This window comes from Rousettus aegyptiacus, unplaced genomic scaffold, assembly GCF_014176215.1.
Source record: "Rousettus aegyptiacus isolate mRouAeg1 unplaced genomic scaffold, mRouAeg1.p scaffold_m13_p_4, whole genome shotgun sequence".
Taxonomy (NCBI): Eukaryota; Metazoa; Chordata; class Mammalia; order Chiroptera; family Pteropodidae; genus Rousettus; species Rousettus aegyptiacus.
Genome location: NW_023416307.1, coordinates 55,390,137 through 55,413,486, shown reverse-complemented (window position 1 = coordinate 55,413,486; position 23,350 = coordinate 55,390,137). Strand labels below are relative to the sequence as shown.

Below are 23,350 nucleotides of genomic sequence, written 5' to 3'. Positions count from 1 at the left end.
GGAAAAGGAAAAAAAGGAGAAAGTATTTGAATAACTGCTGAAAATTTCTCAAATCTAATGAAAAACACTAGTCTACTGAACTATAAAGTTTAACTAACCTAAGCGTAATGACCCTCAAAAAGGATACACACAAAGAGATTCACATTTAGGTACACCACTTTTGAACTGAAGCCACAAAGAAAAAATTCATGAAAGCAATAACAGAAAAATGATTCAGCATATACATGGGGAAAACAATATAATTAACAGCTGACTAATTACCAGACTAATGGAGGACAAAGGCCATAAAAAAATATTAAAAATGCTGAATTTTTAATATTAAAAAAAACTGTTAACCAAGAATGCTATATAGAGAAACATATTTCTTCAAATGTGAAAAAAAAATATGAAGACATTTCCAGATTTTTAAAAACAGAATATTCTTTAATGGAAGGCATCTTTATGAAATATTCAAGTAAGCTAAAAGGAAATGATATCAGGAGGCAATTCAAATCCATGACAACTGAGAGCCCCAGAAATGGTAAATATAAATGGGAAAATATAAAAGACTGCCCATATTTTTCTTTTCTTCATTTCATCAAAGACATAAATTGTATAAAGCAATTATGATAACAGTATGTTATTAGGTTTATCACAAACAAATATAATACGCATGACAATAACAGCAGGAAGAAGGAAAAAATGAAGCTATCTTGGAGGAAAAGTGCTATATTTTACTGGAATTAAGTTTATATAACCAGAAGCAGACTATGATAAATTGAAATGCATACTGTAATTCCTAAGGCAGCCACTAAGAAAATAACTATTTTAATGTTAAAAATTGACACTGGACCTAAAATGGTACACTAAAAAAGATTAGTTCAACAGAAGAGAAAGTGATAAATGAGAACAGTGGGACAAATACATGAGAGAGAAACAGAGCAACACGGAACAGGTTAATTCCAACCATATCAAAACTACACCAAATGTGATTAACTAAGCATACAATCTAAGGCAGAGATTGTCAGGCTGGTAAGAAAGCAAGCTCCAACTATATTCTCTGAATAGCAAACACACTTTAGATTCAAAGACACAAATAGCTTGAAAGTAAAAGGATAGGAAAAGACATACATACATGCAAATGGCAACCAAAAGAAATCCGGAGTGGCAATGTTATTTGCTGACAAAGTAAATTTTAAGTGAGAGATAGAAATATCCCCATTTCCTACCCGATAAAGTCGAACTGCTTCATAATCTAGTCCCTCCGTATTAACTTAATCTTATCTTCCACTCATGACCAATGTGATCATAACTAGATCCCACGTCTCACTCTTTCTGTATATATATTTTCATTGCCAATTCTAAGCCGCTGATCACACTTAACATCATTGGAATGTCTCAACTCTCCCTCCTACCTACATACATTCTACCCATCCTTTAAGTTCCTATTTAACTTCCACCTCTTTCACAAGACCACAAACATTTTGTAATTTATTACATACTTTCTTGGTTTTATTTTTACAACCAGAGTTCAATGGTGCTATATATAATAGAACACTTTTCAAAAAGCAGCTTATAGAAATTAAATATTATATTATAGTCATTGGAGACACACACACACACGCACACACTTTGTTCAACTAGCTTATCATAAGTGCCTTAGAGCAAAGGCCGAATTTTGTATCTTTCTATGTTACCCATGAAGCTCTCTCAAAAGCAGGTTACTTTGTTTTTCACAGAGTAAATTCCCTATTTCTGTAATTGCTTCTACCTTAAAACTTGCTATACACTGTGTTTTTCAAACTGTGGATCTGACCAATCAGCACTACATAGGGATGGGGAAGGCAACCAGAACATAATAGAATGTAGAATATAATAGAACTTGAAACAAAGTAAAAGAAAGAACTTTTCCATTAAACTTGTTTTATTCTTCCATGTACTGGGCTGTAATGTAAAATATATGTCACTATAGGATCATTGTTAAAATTTTGAAATGCATTATAGTTAATAACCTATCTATAAAGGCAATTTTTTCCTAATATAAAAAAGATAAAGCACATGTAAACTAGATTCTAACTAATCATTCCAATCTTAAAAAAAAAAAAAAATGACTACTAAAGATGAAATATCAGACCACTACCAGAAAACCTAAAAGGAACATTAAAAAAAAAATATATATATATCTTTTTGTTTTACCAATAACTATTAACATGTACCTACCTCTAAACTAGACATAGAAGCTTTTGTTAATTTTTACATCATTTCATACCTCACACTTTAAAAAAAAAAGGAGGAAAAATCCTTTTGAAAGCTAAAAGCATAGAGTCAAGGGATTCCCAAAAGGGTACCCTTATGTAAAGTTCGATAAAAGAAAAGTAAACTTTTAGGTGAAGCAACAAATAGCAAGCTTAATACTGTGGGTATATTGGTAGGCAGCACATGGCTGTCTATCATCGTTTATTCTTCACCAAATTTCATTCTACTAGGAGATCTTGCCCCCCACTGTAGAAGAAGCTCCATTTCATAAAATTTAGTAAAACGGTATTGACTTCAAAAGTTTTGCTTCAAAAACTATTTTCCAAAGATACATTTTCTTTAAAAAAAAAAAGGGGGGGTATTATCCAAACTTCCACCATCTATCCTTAGTAATAAGAATAGTACTGGAAGTGTTTAATCCATCACTACATCTTTGATTTTGATTTCACAGTAAATTCAGATGCCCCCCCCCAAAACTCCAAAGTTGGCTAGAATATCACCTCAGAATAACTCCATGTGTACAGCAAATATTTTGAAGCCAACTATGTGTCAGACCCAGGGCTCTGAGTATACAAAAATTCATAAATCTTCAAGATTTGATATTCCAGTAGGCAAAACATGTAAAAAGTCTAGCTCACTCAGAAATGCTATAGGTAAACGCAGACAGGAGCTAAAAGAAAAAAATGCTTATTATATGAAAAATTCTGTAAAGGGGTTAGATGGAAAGTCTTAAATACAACGCTAAAAAGTTTGAATATCACAAGCAATAAAGAACCACTGATGTATTCTAAGCAAGAGTTTGTTTTGGGAAGATCAGTGGGTACCAAAAAAAAGTTAGTAAAGGTTGGGGAAGATAAATTAAACGAGGACCTGTACTAAAGTAAGAAACAGTGAAAATGAAAGGGAAAGAATGGCTCTGAGAGGCAGATAAACAGTTTTTTGATCACCTACTGCTATTGGTAACTGCAAGAAGGGGAGCGAAAACTATCAAACTTCTGACTCATGTAACTACTAATATGGCAGTAGAGTTCACTGGTCTAGGAAGCTCTTTTGGAAGCAGGAAGGAATGAGTTCAGTTTGGGACACAGTCAGTGGACACATTCAGTTTGAAATGACTGAAGGATACTGAAGTGGAAAGGTGCACAAAGCAATCTGATATGTTCATCTTATTATCCTCTAGCAAGAAGTCTGGATGGTTCTTGAAGCCACAGGAATAGGTAAAATTGCCTGTTAAACAAGAAAAAAGTGGCTAGAGTCTCCAGCAGCAGAAAACTCTATAAAGGACACTAAAAAGAAATTAATTAGGCAGTATAACCCTAGACAGTGGTATCACATAAGCCCCAAGATGGATAAGATATTCAGGAGAAAGATCCTAGAGAATATCAACATTTAGGCAGGCAAATGAAAAGGAATGATACAAGAGACTGAGAATAAGCAAAGCTTCAAAAGAAGAGCCACGAAAATAATACCCTAAAAGAAGGGTTGACAAATATTTTCTCTAAAGGGCCAGATAATAAATACTTTAGGCTTGTAGGTCATTGTCTCTGTTGCAACTACTCAACTCTGCAGTTACAGTGGAAAAGCATCAAGGACAATATGTAAAGAAATGAGAATGGCTATGTTTCAATAAAACTTTATTTACAAAAAAAAAAGTGACAGACACACAGTTTGCTATTTCCTGCTCTAGAAGCCAAGGAAAGTAAGTTTCCTATAGCAGTCAATCTCTTTCAGACTTAATTCATATACATCATATACGCAGTAGATTTTCTAATATTAATTTACTGACCAATGTTTTGGAAATTTATAACATTTTTCTTTTACATCATAATTAGATGGTATATAAAAAAATCTATTGTAAATTATAGTTATAAAATATATACCACTCAGGTAGGCTTAAAATTTTCTTCAAAGAAACTCCAATTTTATAAAAACTGAATTTTTTATGCTAATTTTCCCAATCACCCACACAAATAACTTGTCCAGTATTGAAAAGGGATTTATGTATGCTAATTTTCCCAATCACCCACACAAATAACTTGTCCAGTATTGAAAAGGGAAGAGAAAGGGAAACAACAGAAAGGATGTCTGGAGAGCTTAAAGGACTTTTATTTTCTGTCAGCTACTAAGGACAGCAGAAGTAAATACAAACCAGGTTCTTAAACGCTTAGTTTTCAGAGGCCCCACCATATGAATCAACTCTAATTTAAATGCAGCCTTTAACCCTGTATCTCTGAAAGTCAACATAATAATAGCTCATTATTATTAGCATAACAATGCCAATGACTATAGATTACTGAGAATTAAGAGCCAAGCTTGTGCTAAAAGCCTTATCTTCAAGAATTCATTTAATCCTCTCCACTAACCAATCAAGAAGGCAACATTATTATCCCCACTTACAGAGAGGTTGAAGGCACAGAGAGGTTAAGGAATTTTCTAGCAAAAAAACAGAGGCAAGATTTAAACCTAAGTGTCAGATTCCTAAGCCCATGCTCTTAACTACCACAATGAAATGTAATTCAATTCCATCAACTTTCATTTATTATAATATGCTTGGGGGAACATAATTTCAATAAAGCAGGACCTCAATAATAACAGCAGTTCAATTAAAAAAAAAAAGGTAAGTTCACAAGTACGTAAATAATACATGACAGAAGATGTTAAGTACTATTAGAAGTATCAAAAAAAAATGTGAGTTTTGAATAGCAAAAGATCATTTTTTGCCTGATATTTAAAAGATTTTTCATGAAAGAATATGTACACAATTAAGCTGGATCTTAACTAGCAGGATTCAGTTCCCCTCCAGGACCATTAGTTTTCTGAATATATATACAAAAACTAAACTCCTTTTTTTTCTTCTAAGAGAAAACTAGAATTGGGGGCATCGTACTATATACCACTAGAATACAACTCAACTAAAATCTCAGCCTATTACACAGGATATGCCTATGTGCTATAACTATGGTTTCCACCCAAATAGATTGGTTGGTCACTCCTTGAAATGCTGTCTCTAACTGCGTCCTAGGACAACAAATTATCTTGGTTTTCCTCCTTCCTATTTGGACAAATTCATAGTTTCTTTTGCTAGTTCTTCCTCATCTCCCAATTTTATATTTCTAGACCAGATTTCTCCTGTGTACTCCAAAATCTTAGGCCAAATACTTACTTGACAATTCTTCTGTAGCTAATATACATCTCAACTTGACATGTCATGAGCAAAATTCCTGATCTTAAACCTGCTCCATCTATAACCTTTCCTGTCTCAATTGTTGACAATTCTACTCTTCCAGTTGCACAAGGCAAAAAATTTGAAATGTAGATTCCTCTTTCTCCATGACCTCACATTCAATCTGTCAAGAAAGGCTATTGGCTCCACCTTCAAAACATATCCAAGATCCCACAGTAATTGCACTCTTGGGCATTTATCCCATAAAAATGAAAATTTATGTTCATATAAAAACCTGTAGATGAATGTTCACACCAGCTTTATTCAGAATAGCTGCCAGATGTCTTGACATGGGTGAATAGATAAATAAACTGTGGTACAGCAGTTCCAAGACCCCCAGTGGATGCCTGAAACCTAGAAGAATACTGAATCCTATATATACTGTTTTTTTTTCTATACATACATAACTTTGATAAGGTTTCATTTATAAATTACATAAGAGATTTATAATGATAAATGATAATAGAACAATAGTAACAATATATTATAATAAAAGTTATATAAATGGGGTATACTCTCCCTCACCTCTCCCTCTCTCCGGTTGTCAAAAGAATAGCCATGTGATTAGAGGTTTGAAGCATCCAGTCCCACCCCTGACCTGAAGTGGGAGAGGAAAGAGGCTGGAGTTTGAGTTCAGTTGCCAATGAATAGCCAATGACTTAGCCAATCATGACTATGTAATAAAAAAAACCAGGAGAACAGCTACTTGGTCCTTTTTTTTTTTTTTTTTCAGAGAGCTTCTATGCGGAGAAACCAGAATGCTTGTACATGCCACCCTTCAGGAAAACAGAAGCTCCTTCCTTGAGGACCTCACTGTGTGTATCTAGTTGTTGATTCATATTCTTTAACAGTCTTTGAAGTAAGTTGGTAATCTAGTGAGTAAAGAGCTGTTCTAGCAAATTAACTGAATCCAAAGAAAAAGTCATCGGAACCTTCAATCTATAGACGGCTAGCTAGCAGAGGTTAAGAGCCTGGGCTTATGGCTGGTATCTGAAGTGTTTAGGGAACAGGGGGACAGTCTGGTAGGACTGAAAACTTAACTTGTGAAATCTGATGCTATCTCCAGGTGTATAATGTCAGAACTGAGTTGAATTCTTGGACACCCTGATGGTGTCTGAGAATTTTGTTGGTGTGAGAGGAACCCCACCACCACCACCACATTGGAAATAGGTCCAAGAACCCCCAATTTAGTAGCATTCTTAAAATAATAAAATTATAGAAATGGGGGCAGACTACTGGTTGCTCAAGGGGTTAAACCGGGAGTCAGGAGTGGAAGGATGAGGAAAGAAATGACTGTGGTTATAAAAGGACAATAAGCCCCCCAGGGCTGCGGACAGCAGGAGGAGAGCAGCAGGTGAGTAAGTGAAGATTCATTTGTATTTGCTGCGCTCCCCAGCGCTAGCTAGCATCTGGTGCCAAAAGGTTAGGGACCATTGTATACAAGAATCTCTGTGATGATGGAACTGTTCTATCTTGACTGCGCTAATGAATACACAAACCTACACATGCAATAAAATTGAACAAAACTATACATACACGTATGAACAAATACACATAAAAGTAGTATATCTGGGAAGTCTGAACAAGACTGGTGAATTGTATTAATGTCAATATCCTAGTTGTGATATTGTACTACTTTCGTAAGGTGTTATAATTGAGAGAAACTGGATAAAGGAAACATGAGATCTCTACTGTTTCTTATAATCTCATGTATACCTATAATTACCGCAATATAAAAAACTATGTGTATGTATATGTATCTCCAGAAGCTGATCACTTCTCACCACCTCTCTAACGCAAGTCATTTTAGGAATTTCTTGCCTAAGTTTCTAAATAACTTCCTAAATGGTCTCTCAGCATCACCCTGCTTACCTTCCATCTATGCTCAACAAAGCAGGCAGAATGATCTTACATTTTAAAATGTAAGGGAGATCATGGCAAACCTCCAGTGGCTCCCCACTTTGAATAGAGTTAAAGCCAAAATCCAAAACAAGGCTTCTACCAACTGCTCTATCTATCTATCCACATCCCACTCTCCTCACTAAGCTTACCTTACTACTTGCAGCTCCTTCACTCCTTTACTATTCTAACCATCCAGCTGTTCCTCTACTTCAGGCACCCCTGTCAGGGTCTCTGTATTTGCTATTCCCTCCATCTGGAACCATCTTCTCCTAAATACCTGAATATCTAGTCCTTCTCACCAGCACCAACTGTTCCTTCAAATGGCACAGTCGCCTCAACACTCACTCCTAGCATTTCTTCTCCCCTATTTGCTTATTTTTTTTTCTACATAGTAACAAATCATCTAACATATTGTATCTATTTCCTATATTTATTCACTACTGTCCATCTCTCCTCATTAAAAAATAAGCTTAAAAATGGCATAGATTTTTGTCCATGTTGTATCCCCAAAACCTAGAACAAAGCCTAGCCCATAGGAAATACTCAATAATCAATCACTGAATGAATATTTGGCAACAGGACATAATACACCTACTGACAAAAAGACACATTACAATGATGCATTTTGTTGTCAGAAATGTCACTACCAGTCAGAAAAATAAAGGGGGAACTACAGAGACAAATAAGTACCTAAATGACACCCTATTCCTCCCAACACACATAAAAGACTACTTCCCATTCAGGAAAATAAAGCTGTGATATACTACTTTCTCTTAAATCACTCTCCAAATGAAGATTAAGAACTGGTCAAGGGGCCCTATATCCACGGGGCAATGATGCAGGCCTGAAAATACCACTCTTTAGCCAGGTTCAAGCCTGTCAAAAAGTTATATACACATATAAAAGCATTCATCTCTTCCTCACTGTCAACACATTAAAACAGTGATGAGAAAACTAAAACTTCCTCTAATTCCTCCAAACCTAAGGTGACTTTGTTTAAACCAAATCTTTGCCTTCAGTCAACATCTTAATGAAAGTAACCCTACATGGATAATAGCAATATTTAGTATCTCTCAATTCTTTCATTGACATATACTTAAGTATGTCAATGAAAAAATATTCTTAAGAAGCTATGTCAATAATAGAATTCGGGAAGACACGATTACACCTTAATAAAGCTTTGTAGGACACATTGATGTGAAAGAACTTACCTATCCAACTGAGAGGTCCCATGCCTAAACCTCCTCCCCCCCAAGAAAACCCTTCATTTTCCTACTCAATGTGGAAGCATCATCACCGAGAGTCAAGTACTACGTGGCCATGACCAGATAAATATTCTTTTCAATAAGCCCTAAAGTTCAATTTATTTGTATCCAGCCCAAACAGTGACTATGAATATAAACCATGCAGGCTGTCTAGACTTTATAGAACCACAACTTGAGGAGAATCTACAGGAAGATATTCCAATATACAAATCATGAACTCCCAAATCTGATAACAAAATACATGATCTGCTTAATACTCCACATTCCAAATGTTTGTCTTATCATTATATACGGATTATAAACTTCAATGCAAAGATTATGTTGTATCCTTTCTTGTGACCTACACAACATCTAATTTAGTTCTTTGTGCACAGTAAATATAGAATGAGTTGTCTAGCCTTAGTTTACACTTGATCCTGTAACTAGAAAAGTCAATGAAGTTTTTTTAGTGGAAGAGTAAGGTATCCACCTGCAAAAAGATTTAAGTTGGACACTTTACACCAGACAGAAACTGATTCCAAACAGATCATAGTCCTAAATGTAAGAACTTAAACTATAAAACTCTTAGAAGAAATTATACAGAGTAAATCTTTGTGATCTTGGGTTAGCCAAAGTTTCTTACATCTAACACCAATAGCACAAAAAACAAAAGAACAAAAATAGATAAATTGGACTTCATCAAAATGAAAAACACTTGTGCCTGAAAGTACACTACAGAGAAACAGCCCACAGATTGGAGAAAACATGTATCTGATAAAGGATCTGTATCCAGGGGAAAAAAAACTCTATTAAACAATAAAAAGACAAATAAATCAATTTTAAAATGATCAAAGGAAGAACTTTTGGTCTCTAATCCAGCGTGCAAGGAGCTTGAAAGTATTCTCCACTGAGGTCACAGAGCAAACCGCTGCCCGAAAAACTAGAGAAAGACATGCAGATACACAGAATTACAGCTTATTGTAGCAGCAGCACAGGAGCAGAAATTGCCTGTGGAGCCAGTACAAGAAAACTAAAACTATAACTGATGGAGGTGCAGCGTGAATGAGTTCAAGAGTTAAAAACTTTAGAAGGGGTCCCACACTTTCCTCAGTTTTACCTTCAGGAACCCTACCAGGTTCTCTGCTAGAAGTAGGAGGGAAAAAATAGCCATTTTATAATAGGCCCAGAGCATCTGTTCTTCGTAAGACCTGCCCTCATGGAAAATGATTCTACCAGAACTTAACTTGGGGAAAGAAAATACCCAAGTCTAGTCTACTCTAGACTTGTAAGTGGGGAGAAGGACACACCCAATTCCAACTTGATCTAGTTTTCCATCTAGCAGACCAGGAATTTAAAACTGATTAATATGCTAAGGGTGCTAATGGGAAAAGTGAATAACACATAAGAATATGTGGATAATGTAAGCAAAGAGAAACAGAAACTCTAAGAAAGATTCAAAGGAAATGTAAGAAACCAAAAACACTGTAACAGAAATTAACAATGCTTTAGATGGGGCTCATCAGTGACCAAGGACAATGGCCAATGGACATGGCCAAGGAACAAGTCAGTGCGCTTGAAAGAATGCCAATCGAAACTTCCAAAACTGAAATGCTAAAAGGGGAAAAAAAAGACAGAACAGAATATCCGAGAACTGTAGGATGTATAATGAGAATACTACAAAGAGGGAAAATCAAAACAAAGCAAAACACAACAGAGAAAAGGCATTTGAAACAGTAATTGAGAATGTCCCCCAAATTATGCCAGACACCAAACCACAGAGGCAAGAAGCTCAGAGAATGTAAAAGAGGAAAAATACCTAAAAATATACAACAAGGCATATCATATTCAAAATGCAAAAGATCAAAGGAAAAAAAGGAAATCTGGAAAGAAATCAGACAAAGGAAAGGAAACCTCACCTGTAGATAAGCAAAGATAAGAATTACATTGAACATCTCTTCAAAAGTCATGCAAGGAAGAAGAGAAAAGTAAAATATTTAAAATGTTAAAAAAAAAAAATGCCACCTATCGAGAATTCTGTATCTAGTAAAACAATCCTTCAAATGTGAAAGAGGAATAGGGTTTTTCGAAAAACAAAAACCAACAGAATGTGTCAACAGTAGATCTGCCATCCAAAAGGTGTTAAAATAAATTCTTCAGGAAGCAAAATGGCCTAGGTAAGAAACTGGGATTTACGTTATAAAAAGGGGAAAGAGAAAGAATAATGAAAGCAAAAAATATCGTATCTTCCTTATTCCTTAATTGATCTAACAGAAAAGTTTATTCAAAATAATAATAGCAACACTGTATTCAGTGATTATAGCTTATGGATTAATGAAGCTAATGACAGAATGGGAAGGAGGAACTGGAAATACTCTGTCATAAGGTCCTTGCACTGTCCATGAAGTATCACATTTTTACCTTGAAAGTGGACTTCAAAAGTTGTTAAATGTATACTTTAGACTAGAGTACAACCACTAAAAAAAGGTTTTTAAGGAAGAGGTAAAACAGATATGACGAGAGGAGGAAAAATGGAATTATGTTAAATATTCAATTAAAAACAGGAAGGCAGAAAAAGAGGAAGACAAAAGAAAAACAAAGACAATGATTAGAAACAGAAACAAATGTAAAAATATGATCCAATTATATCAATAATCTTTTTAAACATCAATGGTATAAATATATCGCGTTAAAGACAGAGACTGCAAGTTGACTTTAAAAAGTTACACTTATATAATATTATATGTCAATTACATCTCGATTTGAAAACTAGAAGTAATTTTAAAATTAAGTTGAATAAGACTCAACAATATATAATCTACAAGAAATTCACTATAAATTCAAAGGCAGAAGAACAGAAAGTAACAGGAAAGACACAACTAGAAAACTATAGACCAACGTGCCTACTGAATACTGATATAAAAACCCTCAACAAAATGCCAGCACACCAAACTCAAAAACACATTGAAAGGATTATACACCATGATCAAGGGTTAAACTTGCAATGTAAGGATTTATAACTGGAATGCAAGGATGGTTTTACATAGGAAAATCAATCAATGTAATGCACCACATTAAAATTAAATGATCATCTCAACTGAGGCAGAAAAGGCATTTTAAAAAATTCAAGACTCTTTCATGAAAAGAGTGCTCAACAAACCAGAAACTGAATGAAATTACCTCAACACAATAAAAGATATATTAAAAGCCCCAAATTAACATATTCAATAGTGAAAAACTGAAAGCTTTCTCCTAAGATCAGAAACCAGGCAAGAATGCCCACTCCTGCCACTACTATTCAACATAGTACTTGAAACCTTAGAGCAATTAGACAACAGAAATAAACAATAACAGGCATCCAAATTGGAAAACAATTAGTAAAATTACTTCTGTTCCCAAATAAGATGATCTTCTATGCAGAAAACCCTAAAGGATATTTTTAAAAGCTTGTTAGAACTACAAAGTGATTTCAGCAGTTTCAGAATACAAAATGTGCATTCAAAAATCAGTTGTATTTCTATACACTAACAATAACCAATCAAAAGAGAAAGCAACCTCACTTACTATAGCACCAAAAAAGGATAAAATACTTAGAAAAAAATCTAAACAAGGAGGTGAAAGGACTTGCACACTGAAAACTAAAAAATGCCATCAGAAGAAAGCAGAATGGAAAGACATTCCACGCTCACAGACTGGAAGACTTAATATCATTAAAATGTCCATACTACCCAAAGCCATCTATAAATTCAGTACAATCCATCAAAATCCAATGGCATTTTTTGTAGTAACAGAAAAAACAAAATTCTAAAATTTATATAGGATCTCAAGAAACCCCAAATAGTCAAACAATTTTGAGAAAGAAGTCGTTAAAAACTTCACACTACCTGATTTAAAAACAAACTACAAAGCAATAATGATCAAGACAGTATGGAACTAGCATAAAGACAGATGCAGAGACCAAAAGAACAATATAGAGAAATCAGAAATAAACCCTTATGCATATGGCCCAGTAATTTTCAACAAGGGTACTGAGACTATACAACGGGAAAGCATAGTCTCTTAAGCAAACAGGGCTGGGAAAACTGAATTATCTGCTAGCAAAAAATGAAGATAGACCCTTACCTTACACCATACACGAAAACTGACTCAAAATGAATTAAACACTTTTAAAACCTAGCTATAAAAGAAAAGATAGAGGGAAAGCTACAGGACATTGGAGTTGGTAATGTATTTGACCTTTGGTAACTGGCTTAGCATAATATCCTTGAGGTTCATCCATGTTGTGGCAAGTGATAGGATTTCCTTCTTTCACTAAAACTGAAAAGCACAAACGACTAAAACAAAAGCAGAAAATGGGACTACATCACACTTTAAAAATTTCTGAGTGTCAAAGAAAACAGCATTAGCTCACTTATATGTGGAATGCTTTTAAAAAGTTACACTCATAGAAACAAAAAAGCAGAGACGGTTACAAGGGGCTTGGGAATTAAAAAATGAAGAGATCCTAGTCAAAGTGTACAAGTCTTCAATCATAAAATGAAGACACTCTGGGGATCTAATTACAGTATGGAAACTCTAATAATACTGCATTGTATACTTGAAATTTGCTAAGAGAGTAGATATTAAGTGTTCTTGCCACACATAAAAGATAACAGATATGTTAATTAACCTACTGAAGCAATCATTTCGGCATGTATACATATATCATACCACCACATTGTACACTTTAAATTCGTGTGATTTTATTTGTAAATTATACATCAATGAAAGTGGGGGAAGGGAGACTTCAGCAAAAAAAAGTTAAAATGGTAAAGTTAATAATATGTATTTTTTTCATAAAACAAAAACTAAAATGATGGAGAAAAATATATCATACTAAAGATAATCCAAAGAAAGCTGGAATAGTTAGAGTCATTTCAGACAAAGCGGACTTCAGATCAAGAATAATTACCAGGGATAAAAAGGGGTATTACATAAAGAAAAATGAATCAATTCTCCAAGGAGACATAACAATTCTTAATATGCATGTGCTTAACAATAGAGCATCAAAATATTTCACAGGCAAAACCTAACAGAATTGCAAAAAGAAACTGACAAATTCACTATTATAGTTAGAGAATTCAACACCCTTTAATTCGTTATTGATAGATGCAGAAAGCAGAAAATAATGACATAGCTAAACTGAGTGACACTATTAATCAACTAGATCTAATTAACATTTATAGAAAACCTTTTCCAAGAACAATACACATTCTTCTCAAGCTCAAATAGAACTTTCCCCAAGACAGACCTAATTCTGGGCTATAAAACATACTTCAGCAATTTTAAATTAATAATATCATAAAAGTACGCTCTCACATCATAATGAAATTAAACTAGAAATCAGTAACTACAATACGGCTAGAAAATTCCCCAAATATTTAGAGCTTAAACAACATACTTCTAAATAACATAAGAGTCAAAGAAGTCTCAGAAGAAAATACAAAATATTCTGAGCTAAATTAAATTTTATAAAATGCAGTGAAAGCAGTGCTTAGAGGGAAATTTACAGCAATAACTGAATACATTAGAAAAAAGGAAATCCAAAATCAATAATCTAAGCTCATGTTAAAAAACTGAAAAGAATAAATTAGACCCAAAGAAATCAGAAATAATAAAAAGTAGAGATGAAATTGAAAACAGGAAATAAATAGCAAAATAAATCAGCAAAATCAAAAGCTAGTTCTTTGAAAAGATCAGTAAAACTGATAAACCTCTAGCCAGGTTAACCAAGAAAAAAAGGAGAAGACATAAATTATTAATATAAAAAAAAAAAATCTAAGAGGAACCATCACCACAGATCTCATGAACATTAAAAGAACAAAAAACTATAACAATGAATTCTGTGCCCACAAATCTGATAACCCAGAGTAAATAGACAAATTCCTTAAAGACACAATCTACCAGACTACACAAAAAAAGAAACAGATAATCTGAATAGGCCTACATCCATTAAAATTTTTTAAATTAATAATTAATCATCTTTCAAAATAGAAAGAACCACGCCCAGTTGGGTTCACTGGTAAATTCCACCATTTAAGGAAGAAATGGTATCAACTCTTTACAATCTCTTCTAGAAGACAGAAGCAGAGGGAATATCTTCTATTTCATTCTATGAGGCCAGCATAACCCTAATACCAAAACCAGACAATGACATTACAAGAAAGAAAAACTACAGACCAGTATCTTTGATGAACATAAATGTAAATATACTAAACAATATATTTTTAAAAATTGAATCCAACAATGTATAAAAAGAATATATAGCATGACCAAGTAGGATTTACTCCAGGTATGCAAGGCTGGCTCAACATTCAAAGTCAATTAATATAATCTGTCACACCAACTGGCTAAGAGGAAGTATCATCCAATCGCATCTATAGATGTAGAAAAAGAATTTCATAAAATATAACATCCACCCATGATAAAAATTCTTAGCAAACTAGGAACCTGATAAAGAAAATCTACAGCCAACATTATACTTAATGGGGAGAAACTAGGTGTTTTCCTACTAGAATCAGAAACAATGCAAGAAAGAGTCTTCTCACCACTCTTACTCAACATTGTCTTAGATGCGATTAGATGATGGATGGATGGATGGATGGATGGATGGATGGATGGATGGATGGATGGACGGACGGACAGAAAGGTGGGTGGATAGTACATAGTTTGGGAAAGAAGAAATAAATCATCTCTGTTCACAGATGACATGATTGTCTATGTAAAAAACTCTCAAAGAAATCAACAACAAAAACTCTTCTGGAGTTTTTTTGTATCTTCAGGATACAAAATTAAGGTATAAGTCAAATATATACTATATGATTCCAATTATACTGATTTCAACGATATGACATTCTAGAAGAAACTACTGAAACAGCTTTTTAAAGAATCAGTGGTTCCCAATGGTTGGGGGAGAGATGAATAGGTGGGGCTCGGAGAATTTTCAAGGCAGTGAAACTATTCTGTATGACACTGTAATGATGGATACATGTCTATAACTTTGTCAAAACCCACAGACTATGCAACACAAAGATTGAACAATAATGCAAACTGTTAACTATAATTTACTGATAATGTATCAATATTGACTTAATTCTAACAAATCTACAGTGTTAATAATAGGGGAAACTGAGGAGGGGAGTGTATATATATGAGAACACTGTACTTTCCACTTATTTTCCTGTAAAACAAAAACTGCTGAAAAATAGACTATTAATCTTTAAAAAGTAAATTTTTAATTTAAAAAAAATCAGGGAGATAAGAATTCAACAGACATTTCTCCGATGAACATATGCAAATGGCCACAAACACATGAAAGGATGCTCAACCTCATTAGCCATCAGGAAATACAAATCAAGACAAGGAGATACTATTTCACCCTAAGATTGGTATAATCAAAAGCAGATAACAAATACTGGCAACAATGTGGAGAAATGACAATGGTGATAATTTTGCTCGTGGGTTTGTAAACTTTCTTCAAAATGTTAATCAGAATCACCACATGACCTACCATACTTCTAAGTATATACCCAAGAGAACTGGGGGGTAGGGGGGGGAGTCCCCACAAAAACTTGTATGCAAATGTTCAGAGTAGCATCATTCAAAATAGACAAAAATGGAAACAACTCAAATAGTCATCAACTGATAAATGGATAAACAAAATGTTACATTTCCATACAGGGAAATATTATTTGTCCATAAAAAGGACTAGAGTACTGGACATAGTACAACATGGAAGAACCTTCAAAACATTACTCTAAATCAAAGAATTCAGACACAAAAAGGTCACATATTATGATCCCACTTAATATGAAATGTCCAGAATGGGGAAATCATTAGAAACAGAAAATAGAATAAGTGGTTGCCAGGGCTGGGAAAAGGGGAGGAAAGTAACTGACTATTAATAAGTACAGAATTTTTTTTTCTTTGAGGTGAGGAAAATATTCTGGAATGAGATAGTGATAGATAGAATACTGTGACTATAGTAAAATCAATATATTGTAGAGGATAAAAAGGTGAAATTTATGGTACAGTTATATCCCAATAAGGCTATTATTGAAAAAGAATCAAGTAATGCCCATCCACAAAAATTCAAAAGGTTTTATTGAAACTAGTCAAAAAGGCAAATCTAACTCCTAATGCTAAATACTTCTTTGAAATTTACCACAAGTATACAGAAATTTGAAAAAGTTATAAACACTAAAGAATAGTAAAGTCAAAAAAAAAGTGACATAACTTTAAAGCACATTATACCTTATACTATTTTTACTTTTTATCTTTTGACCCCTTTCACCCATTTATTTCACCCACCACACTCCACCTCTGGCAATCACCAATGTGTTCTCTGCATCTATGATGTTTGTGTTTGTTGCTGTTGTTTAGATTCCACATGCAGAGTCTGTCTTTCTCTGACTGACTTATTTAGCATAATGCCACTGCGGTCCACTCATGTTGTCACAAATGTTAAGATTCTCAAATATATATTCACATACACACACACATCCACAAATTCTTTATCCATTCATGTACTGGTGGACACTTAGTCTGTTTCTGTATCTTGGCAACTGTAAATAATGCTGCTATGAACATGGGGAAGGGGTACCTATATCTTTTTGAATTAGGGTTTTTGTTTTCTTTGAATAAATACCTAAAAGTGGAATTGCTAGATCATATGACAGCTCCGTTTTTATTTTTTTTTTTGAGAAACCTAAATACTATCTTCTATAGTGGCTGCATCAATCCCCATTCCCACCAACAGTGCACAGGGCTCTCTTTTCTCTACATTCTTGCCAACACTTGTTATTTGTCCTTTTGATAATAGCAATTCTAACTGATATGAGGTAATATCTTATGGTTTTAATTTGCATTTCTCTGATGATTAATGATGTTGAGCCATCTTTTCACGTACCTGTTGGGCACGTAGATGCCTTCTTTAGAAAAGTGTCTATTCAGATAGTTTACTCATTTTTTAATTGGATTGTTTGTGTTTGCTATTGAGTTTTATAAGTTCTTTATATGTTTTAGATATTAGCCCCCATCAGATATGATTTACAAATATTTTCTTGCATTCAGTAGATTGTCTTCATTTTGTTGACGGTTTCCTTTGCTGTGCAGAACTTTTTAATGTGATATAGTCCCACTTATTTTTGCTTTTGGTGTCAGAGTCAGAAATTCACTGTCAAAATTTATGTCAAGGAACTTACTGTCTATCTTTTCTTCTAAGAGTTTTAGGGTTTCAGGTCTTATGTTCAAGTCTTTAATCCATTTTGAGTTAATTTTGGTGTAGGGTATAAAGTCGTGGTCTGGTTTCATTCTTTTGCATTTGGTTTCCAGGTTTCCCAACAGCATTTATTGAAGACTGTCCTTTCCCGCCTTGTATTTCTTGTCTTCTTTGTTGTAAATTAATTGACCATATATATGTATGAGTTTATTTCTGGGCTCTCCATTCACAACATAACAGTGACACTTCACATTTCCACCCCCAAATCCCAACTAAAGAACAAATGAAACCAAGCAGGAGACCTGAAACATATGACTTAGTTCAAAGGAGAACTGAAATTAATAGTTATGAAGGTAAGACCACTAATTAATTTAAAATGCAACTTACTGATTTTTGAATTGGAAAAGCTAGCCTAACAACCATCCGTAGTTTTGGAGATGGATTTATCTCTTCCCTGCTCTAATATCAAAGACCTCAATCAATATCAAAGATCTCACACATAAGGAACCTAGCTGCACTTCACCCCTACAACGCCACACACAATAGCACCTGCTATCACAAGCACTTCCAAACTGGCCAAGCGAGGTAATTTGATTTTAAATAATCTGTCACAGTATGACGAGTCACAAGAGGAAAAAAAGGCATTCGAATTTTAAGTAAAACACTTAACGAAATGAAGCTTGTAATACCAGAAAATTCCTTTAAAAAAAAAACCCTTCATTGTCTTATAGTTTACATCACTATCGATGCAGAGATAATTACTCTTGGTTTTCTTTTTATCTCTGGCCCTTCTCTCTCATCTTGTTTTTTTCACCAAAACTAACTGCCTCTCAATGACACTAGCAGGTTCAGCGGGTTGGTTTATTTAATTGGACGAGAAGACATTATTCCAGTGTACTCTGGGTCTACTAATTGTTTAATACAATCTAGCCAGCATCTATTAAAACTACAGAATTTTAAGTTGTCAGAAAAATTCTGACTATTTTATGATAATCAAGAAAAATGAACTGGTCAAATTTAATTTTTTTTGGAAACAGTTAACATTCAGCAAAGAGAACAAAGAATACTTAAGTTCCACAGGGAAATATAATACAGTGGAAAGAACTGAGCTTGATGTAGTAAGGCAGCCTGTGACTTTTTAGCATGCATTAGGAAAGAAACGAAAACAAAAAAACTATATAAAAGCAATAAAATATTTAGAAATAAACAAAAAATATCAAAAGCCTGTATAGGTAAAACTCTGGACAGACACTAAAGTAAACTTGAACAAATGGAAGCATATCTCTTATTCTTGGATAATTCAATATCTAAGATAGGTTAGTTCTCATTAATTTAATTTATAAAGTTAATGAAATTCCAATTAAAAATATCAACGAGCTTTTTTATGGAGTCAGCCAAAACGATACCAAAGTTCATATGAAAAAATAAACATCCAATAGCTAGAAAAACATGAGGGGGAAAAAAAAGCTACCACGGCAGATTAGCCCTATCAGATGTTAAAACACACTATAAAGCTCTATAATTAAAACAGTGTGGTGCTGACAGAGCAATATACAAGCAACCTATTGGAACAGAATGGAAAGTCCAGAAATAGACCAACCACCTATAGAAATTTAGCATATAATGACAATGGCATCTCAAATCAGTGCAACAAAGATAGATCTTATAATAAATTATGCTAAGATAACTGGTTAATGATTTAGAAAGAATAAAATTAGATCAGTAACTCATACCATACATGTAAAAAGTGAAATCTTACAACTATAAGAAGAAAGTAAGGATGAAAAGTCTTTCTATACAGAAAGGCATTATAGGGAAAAGGTTTTATAACCATAATTCAAAATCCAGATACGATAAAAGAATAAATTTGACCACATGTTGGGGGGTACTTTTACATGGCAAAAAATGAGAATACATAAAGCAAAAATACTACATATATAAGAGGTAAAGACTGAATCCATAATGAACTCTTCAGAGTTTAAAGAAAAAGACCAAAAAAGGGGTCAATTCGCAAACGTTCACAAATAAAATCGACACTGAACAGATTAAAAGAGGTTAAACTACATTCATAATAATAAGACTGTAAATTAAAACTACAATGAGATACCATTTCTCACCTATCAGACTGGCAAAAATTGAAAAAGTAAAGCAATACATGTTGTCAAGGCTGTGGGGAAACAGGCACACACACGTTACTAGAGAGAATGCAAACTGTATTACCCTTATGGAGGGAAATTTAGCAATAAGAAACAAAATTCCATATGTGTTTACGTTTTGACTCAGAAGTCCTACTTCTCTTAATCTACCCTGAAGATACACATTTCTTTTGTTAAAAAACCTTGTATGATGTTTTTCATAATAGCATTCTTGGAGATTTACAAGATACTGAAAAGAAATTAAACATTTATAGACAGAAAAATGGTTAAATCAATGTTGCAATACTATTCGCTTGAAAAAAGGATAAGAAAAACTTCTGAACTGATATACAGTGATTCCTAGGAACTATAGTTAAGAGAAAAGGCAAAGTAGAAAAGAGTATCTCTAATAAGCTATCTGTTATGGGAGAAAGAAACCAAGAGGTTACATTTAACTGCTCATTTGTGCAAAAGAACCCCAGGAAAAATAAACTAGAACATAATGAGACTGGTCATCTACAGGGAGTGAGTGGACACAAGACCGGGAATGACAGGGAATGTATATTTCTGACTTTTGGAACCATGTTAGTGTTTCACAGATTGAAAGAATGTGGGTAAAGTCCCAAGAGAGAACATACAGAAACTGATGAACAAAACTGTATTTCAAATGAATAACCTAACTATGCTAACGGGAAAATTTAAAGTAAGCCAAAAAAAAGAGGAACTTAAATACCTCTGAACAGAATATATGGGCTTGATTCAGTAATAAAAAAATGTAATAAAGCTCTCTGGAGTCAGACTGCTTGGATTCAAATAACTTGCCCATTTATCCACATGCTACCTGTGTGACCCTGGACAAGTTAATTTATAATCCCTTTGTGCATAGGTGTGCTAATCTGAATAATAACAGTACCAATCTCACAGTGCTAAGAGTAATTCTCAAATAAAACTACTCACATTAAAACCTTATTAGATCACTAAGCATATAATAAGGATTTGAAGAGTATTTGCTATCCTCAATAATTAAGCCAAAAATCCCCACTATGTGGATATCCAGGAGACATACCAAATAAAAATGGAGTCCTTGTCGTGAAAAAAATTGCAATTTCCTAGTGTTCAAGGAATTTAGAATAGCAAGATTCATATGGCTGGCTGAAATTATCTGGGAAATTTCATAAAGGAAGAATCCAACATGAGTCTCTATACACGTGCAGGAGTTAGATAGCAGAAGAATGGAAGTGATATGGGAAGCTGAATGAAAGCAGAGAGGCCATAAAGATCAGTATATTTAAAGGATAGTGAAAAAGGGGGTTGGAAATCCTGAGTACTAGGAGAAGAGGCAAAATAATGAAAGCGCCTAAATGCACAAATGAACTAGGCAGGCTTTATTTTGAAGACTATGAGGAACCATAGAAGATTTGTGTGTCAGAGAAACAACATGACCAAAGTGAACTGTGGGATTATTCTAGTGTTGCTATATAAAAGGGATTGGGAGTGAGAAGACCAGAGGTAGAGTCTAACTATTGGTTAAGCCGAATGATAAGGGCCTGACTTGAATAGTGATTATGAGAAAAGGAAAGAAAGGATAGATCAACAAAGCAGAGAGAGAAAAAATAAAGTTTGATAATGATTGGATGGATATGAGGTATGAGAGGATGGGAGGTATAAGAGAATGGTTTTATTCACCTTCTTAATGAGAAGGTGAATAAAACCATTAGAAGGAAAAGGAAAAAAAATAGGAAAAAACAGAAAATTATTTCCATTGGGTATTAAAAGTTAAGTCGAGGTTGCATAAGAAGCCTTGCCAATTTGAGATAACAGTGCAACAACATTCAGATTTCAAGATCCAGTGAGCATCTGGCAACATGGGACTAGTGATTGGAAGAGAGTGAAAACTAAAGACAAAAACATTAGATTTTAAAAACAAACAAAAAAAGCTTTTTAGAATGCTTGAGACATTTTAGAGTATACAGACACTAGACACTATTTCATAGCAGTAATCAGCTCTTATTTTTATAGTCATTAATGTTTAGCATACTTTCTAGCACAAAAGTGGGAGGAGCAGAGAAGGGAATAGAACTAACTATATGGCTTATTAATGGTAAGGCCTTCATTATAGCCCAGGTCTTACGATTTTCCATTATACCATTATACAGACATGGCCCTGCACAGGATCCCCTAAGGAAATGGTATAAGAAATGAAAATAAAATGAACCATAGAGATAGCTAGAGTTAAAAGGGGGGAAATGATAGTGCTGAATCACAGATTCAAAGGAAATTTTTCAAGAAAGAAAGCATAGTCAACTGTATCAAATCGTTATACACTACAGGCAGTGTTTCTTTGGTCTCCTATACCAGTGAGACCCAAGGTAAGGAGAGGTCACTTTTTAATTTATAAATTAAGAAATGTTAATCTACCTTTCACAGCATTTTAAATACATGAATCACTCATAGCAGTGGTTCAAAAATAACACTGTGATTGTCAGTAAATTTTAACTCTACCCAATACACAATGAAAAATAAAGCCACTACTGGTTAAACTGAACAAAAAATATGCAAGAATGAAATTTTAAGCAAAAAATCAACAAAAACCCCCTGAAACCTGAAAAAATAATCATTTACATGTATTGACTGCAACAAAATACATGAAACCAAAGGTCTTACCTTAAATCTCTTGTCCTGTAATACTTTCTTGATGGCAACCAGTTCTCCTGAATCACAAAGTTTTGCTTGATATACCACACCAAATGACCCATTTCCAATTACTTTAGTGTCTGTATAGCTGACTTCTTGTGGCCTGTCTGGGCCCTGCCCAGGAGTTGCCACCACTGTAGTCACCTTACTGCCATCCTTGTCTCCTAAAAATTAAAAAAAAAAAAAAAAAAGATAAAAAAATGAGAACTGTAAAGAATTAAACAGAGAAAATTGCCAAAGTACACAAAATAAACTACATTCTTTGCCACAAACTATTTTCAAATGTTCATCTTAGTTTATTATATAGAATGGCTTTAACTATTTGTTTTGATTATAAATAATTTTTTTAACCACCATTTATTCAGCCATTCTACAGACCTAACATTCTTAGTTTATTCATGTGACTCTATTTAATGAAAACAACACCATAAAGTTGATAGTATTGTTCCTATTTAAACATAGTTGGAAAAATGTGGACCCACAAGGATTTGAACGTTTATCTGACCAACTTTGAAGGCCCTAGTTTTTCTTCAAAGCTTCCTTATTTTACTTGAAAACATGTGCAACTGAAAACATCAAAACAAGCTGAATCTATGCAGACCATTCTGCTTTGAGTTTTTGCTTCTTTATATCTTATTTCTTTTTAAGAAAATAGTGAAAT

The 23,350-nt window shown here is 33.9% G+C and overlaps 1 protein-coding gene across 4 annotated transcripts in view; it reads right to left on the bottom strand.

Annotated features, from left to right (window-relative positions):
• The window catches only part of GSK3B (glycogen synthase kinase 3 beta), a 172,961-nt gene that overhangs the window by 96,958 nt on the left and 52,653 nt on the right, over nt 1-23,350 (bottom strand). For all 4 annotated transcript variants that reach the window (XM_016158805.2, XM_016158806.2, XM_016158803.2 and 1 more), the window contains one exon: nt 22,660-22,853. In XM_016158805.2, the coding sequence (XP_016014291.1) occupies nt 22,660-22,853 (194 nt within the window). The remainder of the gene's footprint in view (nt 1-22,659; nt 22,854-23,350) is intronic.